Genomic DNA, 23392 nt, shown 5'->3' with positions numbered 1-23392 from the left:
TAATCCCAGAACTTACCCTTATAAGCATACAGACTTAAACAGAGCCAGAGCCGTGTTTAGGTATAAAGGGAATCTATTGTGAAATGGGTTGTTTCCAGAAAAATGCAGAACATAATTTGGTTGACTACAATGAATCATTATGTAGCTATCAGGAACAGATAAAACTGTACAAAGACAGTGACAAGTCAACAGTTCCTAATATCAATCAGTAATTTCTAATCAATACTTCATGTGACAATCTCTGTACCCTAAATAGAGAAGACAATGATAGATGCTTTTTGTGGAGCTCAAATATTAGGTACTCATGTGATTTTAGAGGGAGTGATACAGATTAAACAGATTCTATTCATTTTGAAAGAAAAATTAGGCAAATTAAGCCTCTGGCAAGCATAAACTCAAAGTACAGTACTTTCTGTAAGAAAGGGGCTTGGTGGACAAGAACTGGGTATTTTGTCAGTGAACCTGTTTGCTTTCCATGTAATTACCTTATTTTTTTAAATAGGAAACATCCATAAAATTTAGTAGAGTGGTACAACACAAATGTGGTGCTGGGCATTAGACTTAAAAACAGTCAGTGTGCTTAAAAAAATGTTAATTTTTAGGTCTGATAGTTAAGAGGTAGAAGGTTTGCAGAAAGCTCAAATTCCCCTATCAGCTACTATCTCACTGTCATTGTGGAAGCTTCTGATGGCTTGTGAAAAACAGCAAACAATCCTTGTGAAATCCCTTAACTTTCTCAACAACATGCCTATTTTTTGTGAAGTACAGTTATAGGCTGTTGCATGTTAAGACCTCAAAATTCAAACAAAATAAAATATCCCTATCTTTTCATCAGCAGACCATACTTTTCACGGAGTTCTGCTTCTTTTGCAACAGTCTCTTGCAGCATCTTATTGTGTCTTTCCAGCAGGGTGTCATGTTCAGACTGCAATGCCTGGAGTTCAGATGCATTCATCTGTGAATTATGCTGAGCATCTTGCAGCTTAACTTTAAGTTGATCTATCACCATTTCCAACTGTTCTCTACATGTGGAAGAAAAAGGAATACACAACACGCATTTAAAATAATTATTTCAGAACTTATATGATATCCACAACATTTTGGATAGCTCATCCAATTTGCATATTTATTAATAAATCAACACAACACTAAGACCAAAATAATTTCAGAATGTGGCTACAGCAGAAACAATCAGATTTTGTTTCAATATAGATACAAATAAGTTTGCCACATCCCATCTGAACTGCTGGGAATGCAACTATTAGGGTAGGAAGCATGACTGATAGCACTTTCTACTTCAAGGAGGGACAAAACAGAAGGAAAATAATATATGGGGATCAAATGGGAGAAAAAAATTCTTCTTGAAAGTGGTGAGGCTTTTTTTTCATTTGTTTAGTAAATGCACATCAGTTCAATAAGACCAAATACAGGGGACAAATGGCTGGAGTAGATTTTGAGCAAATTACTAGAAAGCAACATCAAGTCCATAACACATAAACTCAGTTGGTCAGAAACAATTCAAAATCAGAAATATCAGGAAGAAAAAAAATCTTAAGTCACACGCATTCTTTTTCTACTGATTTCTGTGTTTATATATGCAGACCCCTCCATTATCTAATGAACTGTGTATCTCACTAATCCTTAGGGTTGATACTTGTAAATAATTTCTCTGGGAACCGTTTGTCATCTGTTTATTGTTTATCCAATTTGTTTTCAAGATGATTCTCTCTCACAAAAAAAATTATCAATAGCAGAACTTCTTAAAATTCTGCAAATAAGAGAGTCAAAGAAATTCAGCTCTTACAGTTTGGATGCTTCAAAAGCAAGAATGTTCCAAAAACCCGAAACCAGCCCTAAATCCGAGTCCTCCAACCAGGCACCAGTCGCCCTCTGGTGGATGTTTGGCCGCAATTGCCGGCACCGAATGCGGGTCAGTCAGAAACGAATCCCGGCACTGCACACATAAACGCCCAGTCTGTCACCAAGGGCAGCCATCGGTGACTAATAAAAATAACCTGCACAAATGGATTGACTTCTGCAGTGAGTTGAGACATTTTCTGTAGTGACTATGAATTTACCTGGCTTATGACTGTACTTAAAGGATTTTCAGGGAACTTCTGGAAGTGTAATTCTTTCCTTCCAAGTCTTTCCTTGTATGATACAATATACAGGATTTCATAAACATGCAGTAACTGATGACTGAATTGGCTTTACCTACACCTAACCACTCACTCCTGAAAAAGTTCAACGTGAGCTCAGCTGAACTGAACCAATCTGCTCTTTACCTCTTTGGTGCAAATGGCACTTGGCTACTTCACATTAGAGAAAACCATGTGCCAAGTCTACACAGAATGTGCAAGCTAACTTCTGCTCATGAGAGTCATAAAAAACTTCCTAAGACCTTACTTGTCCTTCCAACTGTAACAATAGGTGATCTACACAAAAATAATGGCTAAAAAGACAAATCCAGATATTAGAAACTAATATAGCACCATTACAGTAGGAACTGACAATACTTCTTCTGTTCAGTCAGGCAGTGCCACAGTCAGATTACAGATCAAGTAAAAATATTAGTTTTACCTTTCTTGTTTGGCTCCTTCAGATTCTGTCCGAGCAGTAGATTTACTCTTTTGCTGTTTTAGAACATTATGAACACGAACTTTGTAGCTTTCAAATTCAGATGTAACAGATGCTTGTTCAGCCTATCACACAGAAAACAAAGCTGTAAGTTATACTACTGACTACTGCTCCCTTATTTCTCTATAATGAAATGCTTCTTACAGGGAAAAAAATTAAAACCACCTGCTTCACTTCCTTCTTTAAAATAGATAATTAAAACAGCGACCACCATAACAAGTTTCTTTAGATTTTTACTGAGTATTATGTAATGTGAAACTTGAGACATTGATTTTCAACATACCAGTATTAAAAGAAAGAATACTTGAAAATTCAAAAACTGCATTCAACTGAGAGATTCATAAGCTAGGGGATCTGTGAACAGCTTTGAATGAAAGCAAAGGTGACAGAAAATACAAGAGGTGTAATTCTGTTTCTCTCCACTACTACAAGGGTGACAAAAATTCTAACGTGCCATAAAGTTATGCATAATTCTGACGAGTTAAGTCAGTCTTGCAATGGTATTACACAGCACCAGATACAGTATTCTAGTTGACTGTAAAGGTGTTTGGTCTGTGTTTTCTTCTAAATTCAGCTATTGCCTGAGTTTCTGTGGACATACAGAAAGCTGCCTCACATCACAGTAGCTTCATCCTTGACTGTACACTATACAGCAAAGATTGTTGCCACCCTTCCAGTACTCATGTTGCACATTCCTCTTAAAAAACAAAACAGCACTGACACAGGTTTTCTTTCTTGGATCTCAGGACAAGCTCATGGATTCACTAATCACTCCCATTTACAGGTAACTAAAATATTCTCATCTCCAAGAGGAGGATTTTGGAAACTTTCCCTTCAGCTGAACTGGTGACTGAAATTCTACAGAACTGACTCTGATTAGCCACTGGTCCAGATTTTCAGAGTTTGTACATTTTGTAGCCACTTTCTTTAGATTAATCCTTTACTTTTCTTCCTGTCAAACTGTGTGAATATTCCTCAGGTACACAGCCTTAAATGTCAGCATGGTTTCTGTTTTCTACTATCTGCTGTGGTGTCCACATGTCCTTTAGAGGGAATTTTCCTTTGCTAATAACCTTGTAATTATATCTATTTTCTCTATTTTCCATATGTAGGGCATCTAAATAGGAAAGCAAATCCTCCAAGAGGTTCAAGCCATGCCAATATGGAAGATCTACAACGTTGCTGATTTCACAGCACCACAGAGCAAACCACCACAGACAGGTATTGTAAGCACCCAGGTATGAAGAATACATTTGTGAAACCGTGATCCATGTGTACCAGCACAACTAAGGCAAACCTCCTGTAGCAGCAATCACAAAGTCTGTCCATTTCAGTTCAGCTTTTTAAAATGCTTTTTTGAGAGGCTGCATTCAGCTGCTGCTTACCTGCAGGATGCACCTACCACCACACCTACCATACAACAGTGCCACAGAGTAGTGCAGTAATCCCCATAAGGTGGTTTGAACATAAGAGTCCTACTATATTTTGAATCTGTTTGTCTCCAATGCAAACATTGCGTCCAGGACCAAACAGGGTTATATGAGCAAAAAATTCCCAGAAATAACAATAATAAACTTGAGCAACAGTGTCAGCTTTCCACGTAGTTCAGCTACCAATTAAGAAGCTGCTCATATTTCAGTATATTAAAAGGTGTTTGTAAATATATTTTTCCCAGCTTTTTTTTTCTTTGAAGTAGTATCTGTGTTAACTGGTTATATATGAAGCAAGATATATTCAGTTTTTTCATTTTTGCTCTTTTCTTTAAAGACTTTTCTTTTCCCTGAGCATCTTAAATAAACCCTGGGTCCCCACTACCACAAATTTTTCTCTACTGTAAATAGCAGTATGCAAGTCCAGATGTTCTACTCCAAGTGATACACATCAACCAGGACAGTCTGGCCTGTCCTTTACACCACCACTCAATACTGGGGTAATTCACAATTCCTGACAGACAAAAAGAGAGGAGTGAAAAATCTGCAAAATATTTTTGAAGAAGCAAAGAGTGCAGGTAATCTCCCTTCTTAAGCCTCTAAGATTACTTCTTCCACTGGAATACCTGGGCTGCTCTGCACTCCTCTTGCAGGGTTGCAATTTTTTGCTGGCAAGCACTCATTGTACGCTGGTGCTGCTCCGAGGATGTTCTCAGCTGCTCCTGAACTTTGTGCTTCTCTGATGTCAGTACAGCCACTTGAATCTGAAAAAGTCAGTGGAAAACTTCACTATCACAAAAACTTTTCTTACTTCTCCAAGGCAACACGCCACTGAGAACCTAGGACTCTACTACAGTAATTCCTGCACAGAAGTGGTGAATACAAAATTAAAATCCAATAAAAATAGAAGAAAAAAATAGACATGGGTTACCACATAATAATTTTTAAAAAGTGATGCTGTTTAAAGAGAGAATTGAAGACATAATTACAATGCTGGGGTGGAAGCATTTAAGAAAGCCAACCTCTCCCCCTTGTCTGCTTCTTTCATTACATTCTAATCCATTTGTATTCCATATACAGATGGACAACACTTAAGATTTTTGCTGACAATGTTGTGCTCTTCTGTTCTTAAACTGAGAAACTTCCATTTTTAAAGAAACATTAAAAAATATATTCCAGTTACAAGCTTCAAACTCCACAGTCCTCTCCTCTGGTGGAAGGGGAAAGAGGAAAAAGAGAGGGTAGATCTTAATGAAATTCATAGGAAAAAATATTTGGGGAAAGCAGCAAACAGACAAAACTCATTTATGAAAAAGAACCAGTAACCTAAAAGTAAAACCAGCACCTCTTTATTCTTCAGCTTATATTCCATGTGCCCAATACAAATCACACTCTCACTACTTAAATGAGAAGACTCATACTAACAAAAAGTGAAGTTTCTTGCCTTATAAGCTTCCACTTGCTGTTGGCTGGCTTCCAGTTCCCCTTTCAATGATGCCTGCAACATTAGGTGGTCATTTTCCTGCAAGATAAAATTACCTGGAGATTAAAAAAACCCCTCCAAACCTCAGTAACCTAAAAATTCAGCTACCAGCTGTTTTTTAAAATCTAGTTTAAAAATAGAATACAGTCATTAGCATATGGACTTACAGCTTGTTTTGAATCAGCCAACTCTTTTTTGGTTTTCACCAGGAGTTGTTTTATCTTGGCATTTCTTTCCTCATCCTGTTGCATAGTTGACTGAAGTGACTCTAAGGCAGAGAAAAACAATTATATGCAAAGGAAACTTCCCCTGTTATATTTCCTTAAAAATGCTGGAAAATATTTTTAAAAATTCTAACAGATTCCTTAAGAGCTGTGAACAAGTAATTTACACTAAGTTCAGTAAACTTTTCCTAAGTTATCACCTTGTACATTTGAGCATAGGAAGAAATGGAATTTTCACATGGTAATCAGTAAAGTTTTATGAGTGTGGTATATCTGAATGAAACCCTTGTCAGTCATCAATATTTAGAACTTCTTCATAACTTTATCAGGTAATAAACACAGTATGACAGGAAGGTAAATTGGCTTTTAAGTGCTGAACACTGGATTAAGTGATTGATAACCTAGTAAAGGTTCATCTAAGACAAAATTGCTTTCCTAATGCAACTGTTTTAGTATTCCCTGCAAAGCTCACTTGCTGACTTGAGAAGTTGTTTCTTAATTGTATCTTTTACCACTGTTAACTATACCATAGTGACTCTTCTGTTTATAGTTTACTTACTTATTTCTTCCTGTAGGGTCTCTTGTTTCTGTTTCTGAATCCCTGTTTCTTGCTCAAGATCTTCTATTCTGTTGTCTTTATCAGTAATCTTCTGATTAAGTTCTTTAACTAGCCTTTCATAATCAGCTATTTCCATATCCATCAGTGTACTCTTCTGAGCATCCTGTAAGGTACACAAAATGAAGTTAGAGCTTAGAATTTCCCTTGCCTGCTAAGACTTTTGTAATTTTGTAAAAAACTATATTGAATCAAAAGCTTTGAAACCTATGGCTAGTTCTATCAGTAGGTATTTTGTATGTATTAGTTTTTGTCATCTTCAGTCCTTACAACCAAGGCAATTTCTTAACAGTGCACTATACATGTACTCCAGACATCTAAATTCTATTCTTATTTCTACTCATTAAAGGCCACATAACCCAAGCTAAACAAGCAAAAAATAAAACCAAAACCAATTCCAAAAGTACATTTCAGCTCTTCAAGCACACAACCAGGGGCAAAAGCCCTTACATTCTCTCTTTTGCAAACCTCCAGCTTTAAAAACCTCAGAACAGAAAGGGAGGCATTCAACACAGCCAGATGGGCCAAAATCTTTGGCAGCCCATCAAGCACTAACATGGATAGCAACTCTACCTTTCTGGCCAGTTCTAGTTCTTGCATAGTTTTCTGCAGATGTTTCTTTTCCTTCTGAAGTTGCATCTGAAGCTCCTCCATTTCTCGGAGAGCACCACTATGTTCCTGAAATTTAAGTAGTTGTCAATTATGCAGTCCAGTTTCAAAACAGATGCCAACATCTTTCTATACTTAGACACACACACACACACACACACACACATTTGTGTTGTACAAAGATAGCTGATCCCTTTCTTAGGAAATCACTGTGAACCAGAGAAAAACCAACAATACTATGAAGTGGTTTTCACATTCCGTATAACTACACCTAACCTGAACTGACAGCCTTGCAAAGTTCTTTCAATGAACAGACCAAGTTTTCAAAAAAGTCAAGTAACACAGAGGGAAAATGCAGAACCTGGTCTATGCAAACACAGTTTACAAAGGCCTAACAGAAATCACATCCATTGAAAGTATTGCTTCAGCCCATTTACCATCTCTATGAAGTATTACCTTTGTTTTCTGCTCTCTTAGAAGTTTTTCAGCCTCTAGCTCTTTGTCAGCCTTTGCTTTGGCTCTTTGTATCTCCAGTATCTGAGTTTCCAGCAGCTTAGCATTATTTTGCACTGTTTCAACACGAGCCAGGAGGTCTTCATTAGCAGAGCGTAACTGATCATGCTGAAATTAGCACAGTAGAATGGTAAAAACATAAGCTGAATTTATGTGCAATGTTGACAGATAAAATGTTTTCTGTATTTAAAAAAAATACCCAACACTGATTTCTATCCAAATCCCTTACAAACACCACTCCTACAGATGAGTCTTGTCCAGCTTAATTCTTTTAAACCACATTAATAAACAGGTGAAATTAAGGCCATTAGCACATTTTGGTTATTTTGTTCAGTTAATTTGCCCAGCTTTCTATAAAATGGCAAGAATCAAAATAAATCTGAAAAAAATACTCAAAAACTTATGCTTTCTGCATTATCACCTTCTCCTTGCAACAATACAGTATTTCAAATACACACTTCAAATAGAGCTGCTGCACTATTAACTCCTAAAAGAGGCTGAACTGCAAACTTTGACTGAACCAGCAAGTCTTCCACCAGAACAGAGTGAGAACTCTACTGCATCAGGCATACTTTTGCAATGCCTTTAACAGATTTAATTTTGACATTTTCAATGATGTATCCTGTTCTTTATTTTGCCTCTTAAGAATGAGGTAAAAGTGAAAGATGTCAACTACCTAAACAGTGTTTTATTTACAAATTGTTTACAACAAACTTGAAAAATGCAAAGCCTACATAATCAGCAGAATATATACTATTATTTCTTATTTCTTCCTATTTACTAGGAAGAAATTTACTACTGCTTTTTACTACTGGCTTGTGTTTATAAGGAAACAATGGCCTAGGTGGATCTCTGGTGTATGGGGCCTGGGAGTTTAAATCCTAAATACCAAACCCATTGCAGTTAGCTCTGGAAAAATGTGTCTCACAGCCCCTTAATTACTATTTTAGACTTTTCTGAATGCCACTATAGTACTCTCCAATGCATCTTAAAGTCTAATCCTTGTGAAAAATGCGAAATTCATAACAAATTTAGTATATTTAAACATTTTGTTGAGTAAATAAAAAAATAAAAAAACCAAAGCCAAATTTTGTTGAAGAAATAGAAGAAAAAATGTCTCAGTTAAAGGTTACTGTACTTTATGAGAAGTGTAGGTGTGCAGTCAGGAGAAACACTGCAAGTTTGATACTTGCAGCAGAGCTGTAGGTCCAAAATCAAGCCAGAGATGATCTGCTCTTTTCTGTGAGTTGACCTGGGATAAATTCAACTCTTTCTATTGACAAAGTCAGACATTCTAGATATAGTTATCTATGTCATGGCCCAGGTAAGGTATCGGATGTTGAAAAGGAACAAACCACTCTGAATTTCAAGTTACTATTTAAAACACATGTAGGTTATGAAACTAGAGTAACAATCACATGATTAGGACTTGCACCCAATAGGCAGAATTAATTTTTATGGTACTTATCAATGGATCAGACCCACATACAGAACTGACCTGCTGAGATGACACCTGTAGCTGTCTTGTGAGGTCCTCTATCTGACGTTCCAGATTATTTGCTCTGTCTTTTTCAGAATCCAGCTGCTCTCCTTGCTTGTCGTACTCCATCAAAAGATTCTTAACACATACAAACACAAAGGCATAATTTTTCACAAGATGTATTGCATAAGCACATTCTATACCTCTGAGGTGTGTTTATCTAGTATTACATTACATGAGTTGTCTTACTGCAACATCAGCAATATCAGAATGAAATTAAAGCTATCATTCCATTGCAGGCTCTGGGAGAAAATCCTTTGAGTTCATGACATTCTAGAATAATTCAGGTTGGAAGACAGCTCAGCAGGTGTCACCCTCCTACTTAAAGAAAGGTCAGCAGTGAGATGAGACCAGGATACTCAGAGCTTTGTCCAATCATGTCTTTCCAAGGACCTGCCTCCAAGATTGGAGATGGCTACTCCACTAAGCAATCTATTCCAAAGCTTAACCATTCTCATAGCATGAAAATGTTTATTCATTTAAACAGTTGGAATCTCTCCTTTCAATTGAGGACTACTGTCTTATCTTGTACCACCATTAATAACCTGACTCTCCTCCCTTCATAACGTCTTTGTAGGTACTGGAAGACTCCTATCAGGCTCCCTCAAAGTTTTCTGCAGGCTGAGCAGCTTCTCATCACTTATTCCAGTCCCTTGACCAACCTGTCATCCTTCCACTGAAATCACTTCAAGTTATCAATGTCTTTCTTGTATTTGGGGGGAGAAGGAGGAACAAGAGTCGATGTAATACTCCCAATGATGTCACAGAATAATTTAGATGGGAGATGACCTTTAAGATCATTGAATCCAACTGTAAACCTAGCACTGCCAAATCCACCACTAACATATGTCCTTAAGTGCTGTGTTTACCTCATATACTTGTATATAAAGTGCTTGCTGTGTTTACTTATCGTACTTTAAATATCATCAGGGAGGGTGATTCCATTGCATCTCTGTTCTCATGCTCAAGCACTCTTCTTGTAAAGAAACTGTTCCTAATATCCATCTAAACTTCCTCTGGTAGAACTTAAGGACAATTCCCTCTGTCCTATCTTGTTGCTTGAGAGAAAAGACTGATCCCCACCTGACTACACCCTCCTTTCAGGTATTTGAGAGAGTGATAAGCCTCCCCTGAGCCTGCTGTTCTCCAGACTACCTAACCCCAGTTCCCTCAGCTTCTCCTCCTAAGTCTTAAAGGGAACAGCTTTCTCCTGGAGAAGCAATGCTGACTCATCATCTGCTTCTGCTTCATGTGCCTAGATATGTGCTCCAAGAAGACTTGCTCCCAGGAAATTACAAGTTTGTCTTTATCATTTAAGGATTTTCAAACTGATCTTCAATTTTTTTAACTTCTCAGAATTCACAGGGATGTATGTTTTGCCTAGCAACACATTGCTTGGTATGCATGATACAGAGTCAAAAGAGTTAAAAATAGCATTCCAGTAGAAAGAAAGTGTCTCATTTTCTTCTGACAACAGCTGCATGGTTCCCTTAAGAGAACCTTACACTTCTTGATTCTGGTATTTAACTGCACAATTTCTTTTGCGAAACATAATTGTGCAAGTAAATAGCAATGTATATCCAGGCTAGGCTTCAAACCCAAAGTATTTTCTGACAGATTACCGTCTTTTGTGAATGCAGCACTATTCTTACCTTATAGCTTTCAGCTCCTTGAATTACATCTTTCATTGAAGCAGACAATTGGTCTTTTTCTGATCGAACGAATTCCAACTCTTCCTTCAGAGTCTGCACCTTATTAAAAAGAAGTGTGTGCCATTAAAACAAAGCCCTCCATGCAAAATCTTCTTCATATTAGGAATTAGTCAGGGTACCTCTTTTCGGCTGGCATCTAATTCTTTCTTGGCTTTCACAGCAACCACTTTAATTTTATTTAGCTTCTCTCCTTTTTCAGCAGATTCTTTTTCAAGCATCCCTAAAAGAAATACATAAGAAAGTTAAAAATTACACCCTTCCATTTCTTCCCAAGAAATGAAATTAAGCGAAATTCAATTAGAACACAAACATCAGCATGACTTTAAAACCAAACAAAATATAAAGCATGGGGTGGTGTTGGAGTGTTTCATTCAGTCAAACATTTAATTTGAAGCTAAAACATCCAGACATACAGAGAACTTAGGGGCAATCTTTCCCTGGACAATCTTTCCCTGTTTCGGAAGCTTCCATCACAGTTAGGAGTGATATTCCTGTCTACTTCTACATAAATTTAACAACTCAGAAGCATTTTCCTGCTCTTGTGTTGGGATAACTGCAATAAAACAACAGTAGATTTGGCACTGTTGCTTCCCTTTCCTTCTGGTAGCCTTGGGGATTCCTACTGATAAATTTCCCACATTAAAAAATAAAGATTAAATCCACTACACTGTTTATAGACAGATGTACAGAAAAAGAAAAAGCCTTAAAATATCAAATCATATCCAACTAAAAAATGCTAACATTTTAAATTCCCAATGGAAGGAATACTGTAGGAAGATGCATTAATATCCACTTCCCCATCTTCCTCGACTTGTGGAAATACAGGACAATCATGCAAAGAAAGAAAAGGTAACAATCCAAAGAAGCCAGATCATTTATATAAAAGAAAAAAAGTGAGAAAGATACCAATTTTCTCTTGAAGCTCTGCTACTGAAGATTGCTCATCAGTTTTCTCAGTCATTGTTTCCATTAAATTCTGTATTATAAACAAAGATATAAGAAGTATTACAAACATTTCTTTGTGGTACCTGTTTTGTCCCTAACAAGCCACCAGAAGTTTCAGCTACATCTCAAACTGCCCATGTTCTTACATGGAAGAACATGGACCAGGAAAGCCTTTATGAGCAGCTTTGTATCAGCTTGATGAAAGTACAGTTATGCTAAAAGCAGAACATTCCAATCTTTTAAGAGCTGCTTTCCATCCAGTTGCAGAATGAGGGTGTCTCCCTTTTTTTATCCTGTCCAAGGATAAAAAAGGGGAGACACCCTCATTATGCAACTGTCAGCTTTACAAAACCAGCAATTCCCAAGACCTGAAGCTAATGCAGATGAAGAAGTTTTGTTTGAGATGGAACCACAGAAAGCTAGAGGTGAAAGATTATGAGGTTAGGTAGTCCATCTAGTCAGTTGATTGTTTCAAGGGATATTGATAGGAATAAAGGTTCAAGTACAAGCAACTTTTGTCAAAAAAGCATTATGATTGGTTTTGTTTCATTTTTTTTTTTCTGGGGGGAAGAAGGGAATTCTGAGGTGCTAGAAAACTCAGAAATATGTGCTTTCTACAAGGGAGACTCACTTTCAGGCCAAGGGGAAAAAAAGGAAGAAAAAAAAAAAACAGAAAAGAGAGAATTGAAAGTATTTTTTGAACCTTAATTTTGAAGACTTTAGAGGTTTAGTCTTTATACTTCAATAACAAAATATAACCTTTAGAGAACTCAGTTCGTCTTTCACATTTCTAAGCTCAGTTTCCTTCTGTTCCAGAATGAAATTTAAGTCGTCTTGTTTTTCAGATCCTTTTTGCTGTTCTTGTATTTGATTTTCATAAAGAGCAAGTTTTTGACTCATCTCTTCAGTATTAGCTAAAAGATCTTGATTTTCAATCCTTGTTTTTTCACTGGCATTTCTCAACTCCTGGATATCACGTTGAAGCGCTTCTTTTTCAGACAACACTCCTTCCAGTTCTTCTCTCAAAAGATTCTTTTCTTTTTCAAAATCCTGAATCAGGGATCTGTGTTCTCTATGTTGAGCTGCATTTTCTTCCTCTAATCTCTCAACTTCTCGCTGCAAACTAATTACGTCCTCCTCCTTTTGATGAGCAAGGCACTGCTCTTCTTTAATTTTTGACAAGCATTCATTTGCAATTTTTAACAGGTTAAGAGAATCATTTTCTTCATTAGAATCTGAAATGCTGAACCCCACTTGCTCAAGTAAGTGGTATAGCTGAGTTCTTACAAGGGATGTGTGCACTTGTTCATTTTCAAGTAATGTTGATATATGGTCTTTTTCTGCAGTCATCATTTGTAGTTTCTTTTCTAAGTTTTCAGACTGCTCTTTCAATAGTGAACAACTATCTTTTTCAGACGTAGTCTTTCCCAGCTCTTCAGTTAATTCACCTTTTTCCTGAATGAGTTTCTTATTTTCCTCATGAAGAGTGTGTACTTCAGATGAAAGCTGCTCTTTTTCATGCACCAGAGATTCAATCTGTTTTTCTAATTGTTCTAGCATTTGAGCATTTTCACCCTTAGAAATGAAAGCTTCATTCAGTCTCTCTGTTAATTCCTCTACCTTTTGCTTCAGGTCATTATTGTCCTGGTTAGCACAATCTACTTCTTGCTGAAGTTCCTGCATTTTAACTTGTTTTTGCTTGCATGTTTCCTGAAGGGTTTCTCTCTCTTCACTCAAGCATTTCACATCATTTAAAATATCCCTGTTTTGATCAGTAAGAGCAGTGATCTTCTCTTCCAGTTTTCTTACAGTAATCTCTTTTTGGTCAACGGAGCTTGCCATTGCACTATTGTCCTCCTGAAGACTAACGATTTTACATTTAAGTTCTTCTGTCTCTTCTGAAAATTTTTTTACTTTTTCCTGGAGGTGATTTACATTTTCAAGAAGAACATCCCTTTCATTGAAAGCAGCCCGGAGTTTCTGTTGCAGTTGACTGACATCAGAAGCTTGCTGTTGTTTCATTGATTCCAACTCCTGGCTGATCTTTCCAGCAGATTCACCTAGCTCAGCCTGTAGAGTTTCCATTGTTTCTCTCAGGCTGTTGTAATTGGACACTGCTTCTTCTTTCTCCTGAGTTACCTTTTCAAGTTGTTCTCTAAGTTCCTGCATTTCAAAAACTAATGCCATCTGTTCTTTTTCAGAACCAGATAACAAAGTTTCATTTAGTTCAGAAATTTCTCTCTGGTGCTGATCTTTCAGAGTCTGAACCTCTAATTTGTGCTCTTTTGCAGCAGTTTCATAGTGCTGTCCTGCTGCTTGAAGCTCCAATTTTAGTTTTTCAATTACACAGCAGTAATCTTCTTTAGTAAGCTGCAATTCATTTATCTTAAAATCCAAGTCTTCCCGCTCATGAAAGTACTCATCCTTCATACGATGGATTTCCTCTTCCAGTTTTGTCTTGACATTGCTCATATAAGTTAACTCATCTTTTAATATACTATGTTGGGACTGGAGTTCTTCTAAACTATGCTCCAGGTACCTAATTTTTTCCTCCATTTTTGCTTTTACACAAGGTTCTTCTTGTGTATCTGCAACATCTATCTTGTTTTCTAAATTTTTATGCAGCACTTCTCTCAGCTGCTCCAAGTCATATTCACGCTGGTCAGTCTGAGCATGCATTTCATCCTTGGCATTTTTCTCTGCCAAATTATGCTGCAACTGATTTATTTGATTTTGCTTTTCTTCATTTTCTTTAGATGATATTTCAATCTGATGCATTAGTTCTGACACCTCTTCCTGATGAGCAGTTTTTAATTTTTTAAGCTCTTCATTCAGATTTTTTATTTCATTATGGTAACACTGAGAGGTGCTTTTAATAGTTTCTTGCAGATTTGTCACTTCTTTGTTTTTGTCTTCATTCACAGCTTCCAACTGCTTGTTCAGACACAAAATTTGATCTTCATAAGTAGATTTAATTCTTTGGACATCATCTTGTAATCTTTTAACTTCTTTTTGACTATCATTGTAACATTCAACCTGTTCCACCAGCTCCATTTGTTTCTTCACTTGTTCATCTAATTCCATCTTCAGCTTTTTTAAATCCTCATTGTGCTTGCATTCTGCATTTGCTAATTCACTCTTCAGAGCTTTTATTTCTTCTATAGAGTCAATTCTTGATTGTTCCAGTTGCTTCTGTAATTCTCCTGTTTTAGCCACTGCAGCCTAAACAAACAAGAAAATTATTAAATACTGGTAATTTAGAACACAATATTTCCAAGTAACTGTTTACAATGATGAATTAGAAAATGTAATAGTTCACAGTTTTAAAAACTGTTATAGCTTTAAATATCTAACTGTATCAGGACAACTCAATTCAGAAGACACTAGAGAGCATGAGAACATTTGCAAAACGAGGAAGGAAAACTAAGTCCTAGATCATGTTTACCAGCATAATTTCACAAAATGGTCACAACACACTTCAGCTTTAGCAACTATTCTCATAATGCATTAAAGATCAGATTAATTTTAGAGCATCAAATCCAGGTATCTGGAATATAACAATATCCATCAACTGCAAGCAATTCAGTCTTCACTTTATCATTAATTGAGATTATTGATATAATCTCAATATAATACAGGTGCCTTGGCTGACAGGCCCTTTCTTATGAATATCTAAAGGTAAGCCTCACATGAATATCTAAAGGTTTACCTTGTAAAGGTAAACTCGTGCTCCCATGGAAAGACAGAGCTGACAGACTGAAGCCTATGTAGGCTTTTAATGCACAGACTGAATTCTTCTTGCAGCTGTGGATCTAGACAGCAGATACAAGATTTTTTTATTTATTACTATAAACTAGGGGGTACAGAGAAAATATGCTTTAATATATACAGCCTTTAGATTTTTAAAGACTTTTTAAAGATACAGAACACAAGTAAGTGAAGAAAAAGATTAAAATTTGATACACAACAAGGAAATGTAGAAAATAAATAAAATTCTGAAATATTTCAGTAATGTTCTATGGCCCATTTCAGTACCTCTGCTTCTTGCTTTATTTGAACATTTTCTTTTTTCAGAGCTATGCACTGCTGCTGACTTTCAGCTTTTTCCAGAAGCACCACATCCAGCCTTTCTGTGAGAGCCTAATATTAAATGAAAAAGAACACTGAAAGCAGGGTTTCTTAATGATGGAAACAGTGTAGAAACTCACATATAGATTATGACACTTTTTGTAAAATAAACACATCAGTCAGCAATTTAAAAATTGCTTTCAGCCCAAATAAAATTGATATGAAATAGGGAGACTAAAAAAATGATTTTGGGTTCTTTTAAAAATTGTACTTGTGATCAGCTAACTTTTGATTACCAGGTGATGGTGGTGAAGTTCCCTTTCTGCAGAAAAAAGACCTCCATCCAAATTATTCAAAACAGTTCTCTAATTGAGAAATTCCTCCTCACTACCAATTTTCGCTTTCGTATGCTATGACCCTTATCTTGAGAAAAACAGATCCTATAATTATTTCTTGTGACATACTATGGAATTATGTGTTTCTAATCTCATCAAATAATTGATTCAGAACTTTTCTAAATGGCTAAAGTCTTTCTGCAATGGTCACTCCAAAATAAACAAAAGCTGGTCTAACCAGCCAAACAAGGAAAAGTCTTGCTGGGGACATTTGCAGAGTCACAGAATAGTTTGGGTGGGTGGGGACCTTTAAAGGCCATCTAGTCTAACTCCCCCTGCAGTGAGCAGGGACATCTTCCACTCCATCAGGTGGCTCAGAACCCCATTCAACCTGATCTTGAATATTTCCAAGGGTGGGGAATCTACCACCTCTCTGAGCAACCTCTTCCAATGTTTCACTGCCTTCTCTGTAAAAAAATAAAATCTTCCTTATATCTGATCTAAATCAACCCTCTTTTTGTTTAAAACTCCATCATCCCTTGTTCTATTGCAACAGGCCCTTCTGAAGTTTGTCCACATCTTATAAGCTCCCTCCAAGTACTGTAGTGCTGTGGTAAGCTCTGGAAAGTGTACTTTGTACTATTCCTCACAGAACCAAGAGTGTTTGCTGGCAAGTGGAGTAAGGATGTGAGGGGAGAAGGGAAAAAAAAGGTTTTAGGAAGTGTCTTGGACTCCTGCAGATTGATTACATTCAATTTGAATAATGGTTTTCAAGCTATTGACTTTTTACCAAATTATTTCTGTGGATTTATTTCAGCTAACTTTACATAATACAATAGAAAACAATCACATATTCCTACCTGAATAATATCATCACCTCCTGCAGTAGCTGCTTTAGATCTGAGTTCTTCAATTTCTTTCTCCAGTTCTTAAAATGTAAAGAAATGTTACAGTATGAATTGATGCTGCATCACAGTAGCAAATTTTAGTAAATCCTGTGCCTGACAACACTTCTATTCAAATCAGAGAAGTCTTTTACTTCACCAATTTTTGTTTGTTACTCAGTGATAGACAGGACTAACAGAAAGAGAACAAATATTCAGTACTACTTCTCCAGTCCTGACACTGAGCATGGTTTCCTGAGGAAGCAAAACTTCCTGGCTTGGATAGAGGGACAACAGATAGAAATTCTTCTAAAGATCATCCATTTTACCTTCTATTTCATAATCAATTTAAATCAGAGGAAAGATACTCAGTTTCTACTGTTTCTCTAAAAATAGGCAGCAAGCACAAGAACAAGATCTTATGAATAACCACACTGAGGAAAAGCCTGGTACAGCCCATTCTGTATCCTTATTGTTTCAGAGGGCAGCTACCAGCAGTCAGCATAACTGTCATTCCAAACGAGGGGAAGTGACACCAGTCCAAGTAGTGGGCCACTGGAGAAAAAGAGACTGTAGAGTGGGCAAGGACAGCACATGAGAGCACAGATTTACAGGTACTTTTAGGTGTTAAGCATAAAAGTTTGTTTGGTATATTTTAAAATTTCCTGTTAAGGCAATAAATGATCAAATGTGAAGTAGGAATCTATCTAAAAGAAGTCATTGTACTCTACAACAAACTAAACTCTACTAATTATACAAAAAAAAATACCAGACATTCCTCCTCCCATCTGCTTCCTGAAAATCAACCTGCACCAATACGGGGAAGAGACAATGACAAATCCCACTTCAACTTTTCCACAAGCTACACTGTCATGCCATACTGTCAGACCAAAATTAATTTAATACCTGACAAAAGCAATGCTTCTTTTCTTTTTCTTAATCAAATTACTTCGGTCCTTATCCTCCCACCATAAAAAGCAAAATTGAAGAAAAATAAAATCTTGTATTTTTGCCTAAATTTTAAATCTACCTATCAAAATCACACTGTGATATTTGAAAAGGTCAGGTAGTGCCAAGCATTAAGGCAGAAATTGCACTCTCCAGTAAGATACCTGCACATCTTGACTTCACTTTCTGTATAAGCATCATTTGCTTTTTTGCAAACTTGATGAGGTCTTCCTTGGGCAATGTGTCCAGCTGTAAAGAAAGTATATATCAGAGAAACCAGTTTCCTCTAACCCAGAGGGAATTAGAAACAAGGCCTTTTATCATCAGACTTCCAAAAAGCTGAATTTTAGGACAAGAAACTCTTAACATACATTTGCAAGAAGTGTAACATTTCAAAGAAGAATAACAGTCCAAGCTACTGATGCTGTTATCCAATTCTGTTATTTCAATTACAGTAACAGAAACTACTCCTCATTTTGTACTTTTCTGAAACAATTCTGAAGCACACAGTTGGGCAGCACTGGTTAGGAAAACTCAGTTAGGACGAATTACAATTCAGTAATACAATTTGAACAATATTTTGAAAATAGCATGCTGACCTAACATTGTCATTGTTTAAATTTACTTCCACTGTATGCAAAGATGTCTGTGTCCATTATGAAAAACACTGCTGCCAAAACTGGATGCTATTAATAATTTATCAAATATAACAGGAAGTGAACATATAAAAAAGAGACTTTTTTTCCTCATGGTTTCCAAAACACTTTATGTTTATAAGTTAATTTTTCCTGTCTAGAAGAAATGTTAAAAATATCTTTGTCTTCCTATTAGTCACAGCTTGTATGCTAACCCTTGCAACTATTGCTATCCAAATAAATTAGGTTTGTGAGGACTGATTACCTTTGATTTGCCTGATCCTGGTGTGCCAGAAGATGCCACCATCTCCTGCCCAGCATCTTGAACCTACAACAAAATAAAGTTCAATCTGCAGTAACAGACTTTTTGGTGTAAAACTACCAAAAGAACTAATTGAAAGTCTCCAAACAGAGGGGAACTGAATATAGTGAAAGCACAAGAAAAAAAAAGCAAACCAAAATTTTTAAAACAACATGTATTTGTAGGATGAGTAAGAATCATAGCAGACAAAGATCTACTGTCATTATTAGAACAGCAGAATGGAAAGCTCCCAATGTCCAAACCATGATTTTATGATTCCATTACTGAATGGACATCTAGAGCTGATACAGTACTGCAAATAAATTTTATTTACAAGCAGTTTCAAAAGCATGACTCACCATCTTGTTCTTAAAAGAGCCATTAAAAAAAAAAAAAAAGAAAGAACAACAACAACACAACCAAAACAAAAAAACAAACAAAATACCACCCCCCCCCCAAGCAACAATAAAAAAAAAACCCAAAAAAACTTGTAGAGGGGTTGCAGTTCAATCAAACCTTGAGAACTTTTGAACCACATAAGCTCCTAATATTTTTTTGTTTCCTTCTTAAACACACTAGTTTATCTCTACAACTGTTAGGCTATCAAATATATTCCAAAAGATTCAGCAAAGTCAGGGCTCCTTTGGACAAACTATAACCCTTCTCTTCCTTTTTTTTAAACATGCAAGTCCTCACTAGGATTGCTGGCATGACAAACATATCTGAAAAGGCTCTGCAAATTCTGGGCTCTCTATCTGTGAAATAAATTCAAAATGCCTTCTACTGTAAACTTTCACAGATTTAATCTGGGAGACTGTTGCTTTACAGTGGTTTAGGTGGGATATGCTTATGTATAATCAGGAACACAAAGAAATGTATGTAGCCACAATGCTGCAAAGGAAATGGGAACAGACACTGCCAAAATATCAGGAATAGCATTTCCAAGCCTTCACCTTTACCCTACTTTTTTCTTCATACCATATGTGCATGAGTATAAGAGAGAAGAGGTATATATATAATTGTATTTTTATATATCTAGATGTTTGTGTGTGTGTGTGTATGAATACACACCTATCCTCACTTTCATTCTGCTACTTTCTTCATTCTGCCAAAAAATCAAAACCCTTATGGTAGAAACTAAGGAAGAACAAAACTGGATCTGAGCACTATGAGTGAGAATGGACAATCACTAATAATTTGGACAGAACAGGTGATACAGATAACAAAAAGCATCACCTTTAGAAATATGAGTTCAAGTACAGACCAAGGGCAAAGGCAGTTATAGTAATCTATGTCACATATGCTACATGTTTGGTTTTTTTTTTTTCAAGATGGTAAAAAGAAACTTACAAGGAAAAAATGTGCTGTACAGCATCAGGGAAAAAAAGCTATGAAGTTTCAGATTTTCTTAGGATGTAACTTTGTCAACATTTACACTCCTAATACTTTAGCACTTGGACTGCATAATGAATTATAACAAACTGCATGTACTGTTCAGAAAATGACAGCTCACCACTCTCCATACTACAGCAAGGTCAGATGGATTTTCTTCTCACAATACTTTTACTCCTTTAAGCTAATACAGAAGCAGAATCACACACTGTGTAAAACAATGCATCCAGTTTTGCTGTTCTGGTAACTCAACCCAGAGGCAGCTCATGTAGAGGGCTTCACCCACTTGAGTTAGAAGAAAAATTATGAAGATGAGCTACCAAAAAACCCTGAACTTTTAGTTGCATCTGAACTGTGTGCCAGCAGCTACTAAGTATGCTTTTAAGCCAAATACAATCCTGCATGGTTTCTAGTCCACCATTCTGAATTCTGGATGCTTCCAGTTTACACACACACACACACACAGACACAGACACCCACAGACACATTCTTTTTTTAGATTTTATTTCAAGCCTACTTTACCCCCTACACCAAGGGGTTTCCATGCCACATTTCAAGATCTATGTATTTTAACTGCTATCTATCCCTTACCTTTGCAATAGCTTAACATCCTCTTAGAAAGTCTAACTAATGCATAAATGCAATATACCAGCCTTTTCTGTGAACTGTGGCATAGTGGTCACCATGGACAGCAAATTTCTGAGCAGTGTGCAAGTATTAGACATCACCTACCTTAAGTGTACCAAGTCACATCAAAACACATTTTGACTTGTGATTGCTTCAACCAACAGTGGCATTGAACATCTATTAGAACGTGGCACACGAGCAGCACAGACACTACTAGGAGAGTTAATTTAATGTGTGAACATAAAATTCCCCAATGTTCCCTTTGGATTTGCCTTGGTTTTTATAAAAGCCACACTAGATACAGACGCCTCAGTGCTTTTATTTGTTTGCGTTGGTAGGTGTTTCACAGCGGACGTCCTGTTAACACATCGGGTCACCTCAGTGGAGAAGGAACCCTTGTTCGCCCGTGGCTGCTGTCACACAGTAACCACGCGAAGCCCTGGCCGTGTGTCCGTCACCCGAGGGTCGCTGCCCTGCACTCAGCGCTGCCCGCTCTCCCCAGCCCCTGCCCACAGGGCGACGTCCCCACCTCCCAAGCACGAGGGGCACTGAACGAGCCCCTTGCAGCCAGCACCGGCGCTGCCATTTCCGCAGGGCAGGGACAGCGGCAGAGGCAGGGCCCCCTTCCCACCCCCGGCCTCCCTCATAGCTGCGCCACCGGCGGGGGCTGCGAGGCGCCGGCCAAGAGCGCCCAGTGCCCCACGGGCTTCACCGACCGTCACCGCAGGAAGGGACAGGAACGCGCGGCGTGGGAGGGGCTGGTCCGCACCTCCCCGCTCCGCCGTGCTCCATGCCAAGGTCACGCACCGCCCCCTCCGCACCCGCCCCGGCTGCGCTGACCCCGAGGGCTCCGCAGCCCCTCTGCCCAAGCCCGCCGCGTTACCTCCATGGCGGGGCCGGCCGGCTGCAGGGGCGGGGAGATCGCGGCGCCACAGCCGCTGCCAGCGCCGCTACATCCTCCCCGAGCCGCTTCCGCCTCCGTCATCCCGGCACGCCGGGCTCGGCCTGTCCGTCACGGAGCGCCGCCCCGGGGCCGGGCGGGGCTGAACCAAGAGCCCGCGGCCTCGGCGGCTGAGCCCGCATGAAACGGGCCGTGGGCCGGGGAGTCGGTATCGCGGCCGATCTCATGTTCTCCGCCTTATGAAAAGGGGAAGGGGTACGGCTGCAACACGAGTGCAGCCCGCTACTCCCTGTTCCTGAAGGGCGCCGAAGGGCAAAGCAGTGCTGCAGGCACGTCTCTCACTGCCGCCGTAAGGAGAGTGTGAGGTGAAGGGTGACGTGCTCAGGCAGAAACGGAGCGATTTAAGACCCCGTTTTTAATACCTTGATGGGAGCACAAATTGATTTAAATTATTTATCAAATAAATGCGGCCGGTGCCAGACTCTGCATCAGTGTCCAGCGACAGGACAAGGAGCAGTGGCCTTAAATAAAACCACAAGAAGTTTCACCCCAACATGAGAAATAATTTCTTTACTTAAGGGTGGCAGAGCAGTGGCACAGCTGCCCAGGGCTCTTGTGGAGTCTCCCTCTGGAGACATTCAAACCCCACCTGGACCCATTCTTTGGCACTTGCTCTAGGTGACCCTGCCTTGGCTCGGGGGTTGGATGAGATGATCACCAGAGGTCCCTTCCAACCCTAACAATTCCATGATTCTGCAAATTCAAAAATGGATGTGAAGGACTACCAGAGCCAATAGCAGAACCTAGGTGTTATGGCTTGTAATTGCATGTTCTTAAAGAGACTTTTTATGCCTGTTTGAGTAGATGTTTGAGGGCAACAGTGCCTACTTTAAAGGGCACACATTTTTCATTGTAACCATGCATGCACTTTGGTAGTGCCTGAATAATTTTTCACATTTCATGATAAGTAATTGATTTTTAATGAAAAGTTGCCTGGGAAAAACAATTTAGGCATATTATTCTGTTTATGGTTCACTGGGTGAATACTGAATATCACCGAATTAATTATATTGTCATGAGAGAATATGTAGTTTAATAAAAAGGAGAGTAGTTTGTTGAAATGCTTGTCTCAGAAGAATAATTGCGTTTTTCCAAGTCTGCTTACTGTCCTTCTTGTAAAATTCAAATGGCAAATAGTGACAAAAAGCAGAAAGCTTCTTCACATATACCTAAGAAAGTGTTTTTTTTCCCACCTCCAAGGCATTCACTGTCCATTACATATATTCATATATCTCTACTTATGCAGCTACACAACAGTAGCAGGAGCACATGGTTCCATGCTCACAGAGGTTGCTGGCAAGGAGCACATGTCCCTAACCAAAAAGCATGACAGTGTTTTTTCATTACTTCTATTATTATACTTTTTAGAAGCTTCAGAGGAAATTAAACAGATTTATTCTTTCCTTCTCCTTTCACAGTGGGGTACTCTGAACTGGTTACCTATGCCTGTGTTGCTCTGGTCTAAGGTGGGGATTTCATACAATTTCAATAAGAGCTTTTTGAGATAGAGTCCTTCCAACACCATTCCAGAG

General features: G+C 38.1%; 1 protein-coding gene across 1 annotated transcript in view; it reads right to left on the bottom strand.

Annotated features, from left to right (window-relative positions):
• Positions 1–21884, bottom strand: part of GCC2 (GRIP and coiled-coil domain containing 2) — a 30996-nt gene extending 9112 nt beyond the window's left edge. The window contains exons 1-18 of the mRNA XM_058825038.1: positions 21783–21884; positions 18845–18907; positions 18109–18193; positions 16973–17040; positions 15745–15849; positions 12469–14931; positions 11671–11740; positions 10884–10984; positions 10705–10803; positions 9011–9130; positions 7456–7620; positions 6964–7068; positions 6334–6496; positions 5718–5818; positions 5512–5589; positions 4694–4831; positions 2581–2702; positions 846–1022 (exon numbers count right to left, since the gene is read on the bottom strand). Coding sequence (XP_058681021.1) covers positions 846–1022; positions 2581–2702; positions 4694–4831; positions 5512–5589; positions 5718–5818; positions 6334–6496; positions 6964–7068; positions 7456–7620; positions 9011–9130; positions 10705–10803; positions 10884–10984; positions 11671–11740; positions 12469–14931; positions 15745–15849; positions 16973–17040; positions 18109–18193; positions 18845–18907; positions 21783–21884 — 4325 coding nt within the window. The remainder of the gene's footprint in view (positions 1–845; positions 1023–2580; positions 2703–4693; positions 4832–5511; positions 5590–5717; positions 5819–6333; positions 6497–6963; positions 7069–7455; positions 7621–9010; positions 9131–10704; positions 10804–10883; positions 10985–11670; positions 11741–12468; positions 14932–15744; positions 15850–16972; positions 17041–18108; positions 18194–18844; positions 18908–21782) is intronic.
• Between the last annotated feature and the right edge of the window lie 1508 nt (positions 21885–23392).

Source organism: Ammospiza caudacuta, chromosome 2, assembly GCF_027887145.1.
Source record: "Ammospiza caudacuta isolate bAmmCau1 chromosome 2, bAmmCau1.pri, whole genome shotgun sequence".
Taxonomy (NCBI): domain Eukaryota; kingdom Metazoa; phylum Chordata; class Aves; order Passeriformes; family Passerellidae; genus Ammospiza; species Ammospiza caudacuta.
The sequence above is the reverse complement of the archived record's forward strand: the minus strand, read 5'-3'. Positions and strand labels throughout refer to the sequence as shown.